General features: G+C 40.2%; 1 protein-coding gene across 1 annotated transcript in view; it reads left to right on the top strand.

Annotated features, from left to right (window-relative positions):
- Positions 1–2,853, top strand: part of Maob (monoamine oxidase B) — a 175,231-nt gene extending 172,378 nt beyond the window's left edge. Inside the window, exons 13-15 of the mRNA XM_004645314.2 lie at positions 118–229; positions 1,108–1,170; positions 2,221–2,853. Coding sequence (XP_004645371.1) covers positions 118–229; positions 1,108–1,170; positions 2,221–2,373 — 328 coding nt within the window. The 3' untranslated portion in view covers positions 2,374–2,853. The remainder of the gene's footprint in view (positions 1–117; positions 230–1,107; positions 1,171–2,220) is intronic.
- The last annotated feature ends 3,852 nt before the right edge of the window (positions 2,854–6,705 follow it).

Consider the following 6,705-nt stretch of genomic DNA (forward strand, 5'->3'; position numbering starts at 1 on the left):
ACCAGTGTCCCCCCTCTTGGAGTTTTGAACTTGAGGAAATGAGCCTTGGCCCTTGTAGTGATGCTCATCTCCAGCTGTCTGTGACCAATTACTTTTACCTCTTGCTTTTGTTCTCAGGGTTCTACGCCAGCCAGTGGGCAGGATTTTTTTCGCAGGCACTGAGACTGCCACCCACTGGAGTGGCTACATGGAGGGCGCTGTGGAGGCTGGAGAGAGAGCAGCTCGAGAAGTAAGGCCCAGGTTCCAGGCCTCTGGGGAAGGTGGCAACTCATGGGCCTGCAAAGCTGATCTGAGATATCTGAGATCCTGTTGCAGCAGCAAACAGAAACACCAAAACATCATCCAGGACTTGGAGGCAGATTTATGTCAATAGGCAGTGATGGGGATTTATTCCCCAAGGATCAGGCCCCAAAGGCTTGGGGAGGGAGATTTTTGTGGGATTTTAAAGGAAAGTACAAAGGCAGAGTGCTTGTTAATTGGGGATTCATTTGTACAACATGCAATATCATGTCCAGCCATGCATTATAGTGACCAGCCACTTCTGGGAAACAGAAGTAACAAGACCTGTAACAGGTATAAAGTAAACTGGAGGTTACCTGGGCAATGTGGGACACTTTCTGCTATACTGTGACCAACTTCCCAGTAGCCTCTACCTAAAGATCAATGAAATTTCATTATAGCAGCAGTTTTACGTGAAGGGAGTACCTTAATCCAAAACTAACAACAAAAGCATTTAATGTGTTACAGAAAAGCTTGTGAACTTGTATTTGAAAGATAGCTTAGGTCTGTTGTAGAATCAAGCATGTTTCTAATAGGACTCAGAAAATTTATTTTTATGTTTCTTGACAATTTTTCTAATCTCATTACCATTAAAATATGTTCCCGACTACTAAAATTTATCCGAGACTGATGGTCAGGATCTCGTATACTATACATAGAAAAACCTTTTGGAGACTTCTAAAGGTTAAATGGACTGCTCTGGCCTTTACCTTGGTATTTTTTATTGCTATCTCAAGAGACATTCACTTAGTCCTTTATTTTAAATAGCAGATTAGGAGAAAGATGCTGTCAGTTTTGCTATTCACTAATGGTGCTCTTTCATTTCAGGTCTTGCATGCCATAGGGAAGATTCCAGAAGATGAAATCTGGCAGCCAGAACCAGAGTCTGTGGTAGGCTATATTTTATTTCATGAATTTAAAGGTCTTTCCTCAAAGAACAATTATTTCCAAGAAGTACGCACTTGCATATGTCCACATAACTTTCCCTAAGTGATCTAGCCCTGGAATGTTTAAATTTAGGTATTCATTACAGGGCAAAAGTGACAGATTCAAATGAATTTTCATAAATCAGTAGCTGCCACATTAATTGTAGGTTATTAGGAAAAAATAAAATTTTTAATGGGGAAGGGATTTCTCTGAGTTCTGGATGATAAGAACTCAGTGAGGGTTAGGAGTGTAGTGCAGTGGAACAGCATGTGTTTAGCATGTGTGAAGCCTTGGGTTCAATCCCTGACAGTGTAAAAAAGAAAACTTTAACTCAATAAATGTTTGTTGCCTGTTATGATGGTGCATACCTATAATACCACTACTTGGGATGCTGAGGCAGGAGGCTCACTTTTGAGTTTGAAGCCAGTCTGGGCTATGGAGTGAGTCCAGGCCAACCTGAGCTGCATAATGAGAGCTGTCTCAAAAAAAAAATAACCCAACAACAACAAAAGTAACTTAATAAATGTCTGTTGTATAAGAATCTGACCTGATGATTCTCAGTTGGAGATAGGAAAAGAAAGAAACTATATTATCTCCTGACCAGGGCCAAAGGGATGGAATGTATTTAGATTAAAATTCATTTCCAATATGTTTATCATATTTGTAGTAAAACACAGAGTTTTCCTGATTAGAAGGAAGGATGTATGGACGATAGAGCAAAAAAAGAAAAGTTATTCCTTGTAGCCTTTTAAGTGTGAAGTCAAAGAGACCAAATCTTAACACTCCAAAGTCACTCTCCTAGTGCTTTTGCTAGAGAGGGGATTATGAGGTTGGGAGGGGAGCACATGTTTTCCTCATGGGCCATTCTAGTAAGGGCACAACTGTGCTCTCATGTCACGATGAATGGCCTAGAGGTAAGAAAGGAAGTCACTCTCCGAAAACTAGAAGAAGTATAGATTTTCTCGAATGAAATGCACGAGCCCTGTACTAACACTCAGTGTTCTCTGAACCCAGGATGTCCCTGCGCAGCCCATCACTGCGACCTTCTTGGAGAGACATTTGCCCTCTGTGCCGGGCCTGCTGAGGCTGATTGGAATAACTACTGTCATTTCAGCAATGGCACTTGGCTTCCTGGCCCACAAAAGGGGGCTACTTTTGCGGATCTAAAGCCTTCTGTAACTACCCTCTCTTCTTCCTCTAAGATGCAGATTTGGGGAAGGGGCTGCCATTGAAATTCCCTGACAATGGAAAGAATGCAGCAGGAAGTATGTGATTAAGTCAGACCACAGGAAGCACAGCATCACTTTCTATTTCAAACCCAGGCTAGTATTCCTTACCTAATTTAGTGCTCTATCCCACCCATTTCCAAGTTTACTGAATTTAGAAACTTCAGATTAGCCTAAGATCTTTGCTTTCCCATAATGGACCTTAGCCACTACTCACACAGCTAGCCTTCTCCCACTTCTAGTGCTTTGTGCTTGTCCTCAGCTTCCCAGGTTCTCTGCATTTGTCCTTAGAATTCTGTACTGTGATAACTGAATTGTGTATTGTTACAGCTTAGCATCCAGCCTTCACTTTTTTTTTTTCCATAATTTTATTGAGAGACAAATAGCAATGAGACAGTTTCAGATCAAATTGGTAGGACAGTTTCAATAATTAACACATTGCATACTCTCTTCCTAGTGGTTATTTGCTGTGCAAGATGCAGACATGATATCACTTTGTATTTTGGAGTTGAGTAAGCTGAACCCTGCAGAGGTGCAACTTAATCAACCGAGGTTCACAATAAGCCACTGGTATATGGACAACTAGGACACAAATTCAATGCTTTCCTCACTTTCTATAATCTGTTTGGATGTGTTCTCCTATTGTCTTTCTCTAGCCCTTGTCATTTCAGCATGGTTGTCCCTGATGTCCCCTGTGTGTGTTCACTGTGTGCTAAATTCCTTGTGCTACCCAAATGCTACTCAGCATATATCCACAGGTCTTGCTATCTTGTGCAGTGTCTCCAAGCTGACTTTAATTCTTTTTAAGAGCAGAAATCTTATCTTTGTCTTTCTGTCCTATCCTCCATTATGTCTAAAGACAAAGGTCATTACACACTTGGATAATTAAAAATAAAGCTGATTGACCAGATGTGTTCTGTCTTTTCTTCTTGGGCAATGACTTTCAAGGTTTTGACAGACCAAATCAAGATGGAACATTAGGATACAACTGTGACGTGAAAACATTTAGTCAAAATTTTCTGGAAGCCTGGATGATAAATACATTTTGACTGTGTAATCTGTCAATGGCAGCATATGTATGAGCACTCGGTAGATGATTTGTAAAGATGCTAAAAGACACGGTTCCTTGCTTCCACCCTTCCCCCAAAGCCTGTCAAAATAATTGACATATTAATAAGCAAGATGCTTAAACTATTAAGATAATTATAATATTTTACTCGCCCTTTCATATTCTTTATCAGTGCAAAGCTTTTTATTAGGTACATTCATTAATTTAAAACCACAGCTTCACAGTCCATTAAATCCTATTTGAACTACTTTTTAAATGACATCATCATTTCAAAAGCATTCATACCTCTCAACTCCCAAGGTCAGTTTTATCAGGATGTATTTTGAATCCTCTAAGTGACCATTTCATGTTCTCCTTTAGAAAATGGAGCTGATTGTTCTTAGCATAAGTGAAATGTAAAAAATCTCCAAGATTAATCAACAGTAATACAGTTTCCGATTTTACAGTGACATTTACAGGCACAAATTTATAAGAACTTTATAAACTAATGGAGGAAATTAAAGAACCCATTAACACTCTCTTTGTAACCATTTTTTTAAAAAAAAATCTATTTAAAGATTAGGTATGTGGGTGAGGAATGTAGCTCAACAGCATGCACAAGACACTGGGCTCCATTCTCAGCAGCACAAGTAATAAGAAAAAATGTACTTGGCACAGGGATATCTTCTCAAGCACACAGCCTTCCAAGAAGTCCTCCTAAAATTCATGACATTGCTAACTGCATTTAAAAAGGAGTCACAGGGCCCAGGAGATAGCTCAGTACAATAAGTGCTTGCCTGGCAAGCACAGGGTCCTGAGTTCAATCCCCAGTACCACTAAAAAAAAAAAAAAATAATAAATAAATAAATAAATAAATAAATAAATAAATATAAAAAGGAGTCACATAAGGAATTGCCTCTATTGCCTAGGCTGGTGACATGGCCCTTTGGCTTCTTCTCCCAATGTCGTATGCACAGATTTGTTGTCCTGCATTTACTCCCGTGAAATCTCACTTGTGCCATCTTTTAAATTACATGATCTGACTGGAAATATCAAGTTATATTTGATATCAGTTACCAAGATGAATCTGGTGATTAAAAAAAAAAAACTGGGAGGCACCAAATAAAAGACCTAAAAAAAACCCAGGTTCTTCTGATTGAGCCGTCTCAATAATTTTGAGGCTGTAAAAGTGGGACAATGGTGCTGAAGGAGTAGATTTGTGAAGAGATCTCTTTATAGTGAGATGCCACACTCTGAATGTAGCACACCCAAAGTGGAGAGACCAGGGCTACCTTCTCATCTTAAGTGTAGGGAGGGGCTTCAGGGAGACACTTTCTACAGCTTGATATGCCCCTCAAGAATCCAAAACTCTGGATGTTCCTCAAGATAATTTTACCTAAAGAACAAAAGGACAAAACGGGGATTTCAAGCAAACAGAATCTGAAAAAGCCCAAAACTGGCTAACCAGAGGATCTTGGAGTACTGTCTTGGGTGGTTGTTGTCAAAGTCAGGGCCAGCATGAAAGTCTCTGAAAAGAATCCTCAAAGTGTCCTCACAGAACAGAGCCAGTTTCCATAACAGCCAGGTCTGGAGCTCATGAGACCAGTCAGGTGCGAATGTTCAGTAAGCCTGTTTCCTCCTGCTTTTTCTGTTCAGTAAACCCATTTCCTCCCCCTGATTCTGATCCAAGAAGTCCCTGAATCCACGTTTAGCAAATGAACTAAGAGTACAGGAAGAAAGGAAAAGTAACCCCTGTGTGATGGTACAGCAGCCCCTAAGTGGGAGAGAAGAGAAGTTCGTACTCTAAATCCTGCTCAGAGTTTTGGTTATTCTCCATTCAAATTACTGCATTAAGGGCTGGTGAGATGGCTCAGTGGTCTAAAGCACCTACTTAGAACAAGCTTAGCAAAGCACAGGGACTATGGTTCAATCTCCCAGCACCACATGCCAGCCAGCCCCGCCACACGTGGGCTGAGCAGGTCACACACACACACACACATACACAAATAAATAAATAAACAAAATTCAAAAAAAAACAAATTACTGCATTAAGACTGCAGTTTGTGATTTAAAGAAACCATATGGCTGTTTCTTCTTTAAGTGCAACTGCTAGAATCACAGGCTGGCCAGGGTTCCCACACATAAAAAGGAGAGAAACTTCCTTCACTCACTAGTTTAAAATGTGCAGTGAATGATACAAAATTAAAGTTGTGATTTCTTCACACTCAATGCCCTAATTAAGATAATATCATCTGTTCTTGAGAGACTGTTTTCCTGGGTTGTCTTTTTTTTTTTTTTTTTTTGGTGGAACCGGGGATTGAACTCAGGCCCTTGCACTTGGCAAGCTCTTATTCTACTGATCTATCTCCCTGGGCCCAGGAGACTGTTTTCTGTGCACCCTCATTCTCCACATGTCTCCTGCTTGAACCATCAGGGTTTCTCAAGTCAACTAAGCAAGCAATGAATGAATAATAAATCCCTGTATTTTTCATTTTAGTTCTGGATTGACAATCCTGTGGCTCCTACCCAGCATATGGAATGCATCTAACCTCCCTTTTACAAACATTCAATTATCAATTTCCCTCACACTCATTGCAAAAACATCAACTGTCTTCCTGACTATTATTTGAGGTAGCACTATTAGCTTGTTGGATACAGTGTCCTTTCTGGGTGTATCAATAGGTCTACCTATATGGTTCTCAACAGGGGTATTCATCACAATGACTGCAGGTCTTTGGAAAGATCCATGTGCTTAATAAACAGAAGGAAAATTTAATACAACAAGTTGGTAGGGGACAAGCGCCTTCACAGCCCTTCTCTCTGTGAAGCTCTTACCAAGGGCTAAGACTGCTGCTTAGAAGATACAGGAAGGAATGGAGAGCTGTCCCTGGGCCTTGCTCAGTACTGCTCTGCTTCCATCCACTGTTAGCTGCCCAGCTACACTCAGGTAGGTGGAAAGAAGAAGCTGTAAAATGACTTGAATGAAAAGAATTGGTGCTGCTCTCTGAAAGAACAGCACTAATTTAACAAGTTAAAGATCCAGACATGTTTCCTGGATCACAGGAGGGCTTGGCTAGGGAAAACATAGCTTGATTGAAGGCCTCAGGTGTCTTAGATTATGACCCATTCACGACCACAACAAACACACAAACAAAAAAACAAAGAGAATTTTTTTTTTTGCAATTCCAGCTGAAAGGCAAAAATTTTATTTTTTTAACTTTTAAA

The sequence above is a fragment of the Octodon degus genome, unplaced genomic scaffold (assembly GCF_000260255.1).
Source record: "Octodon degus isolate 3935 unplaced genomic scaffold, OctDeg1.0 scaffold00223, whole genome shotgun sequence".
In the NCBI taxonomy this organism is placed as follows: Eukaryota; Metazoa; Chordata; class Mammalia; order Rodentia; family Octodontidae; genus Octodon; species Octodon degus.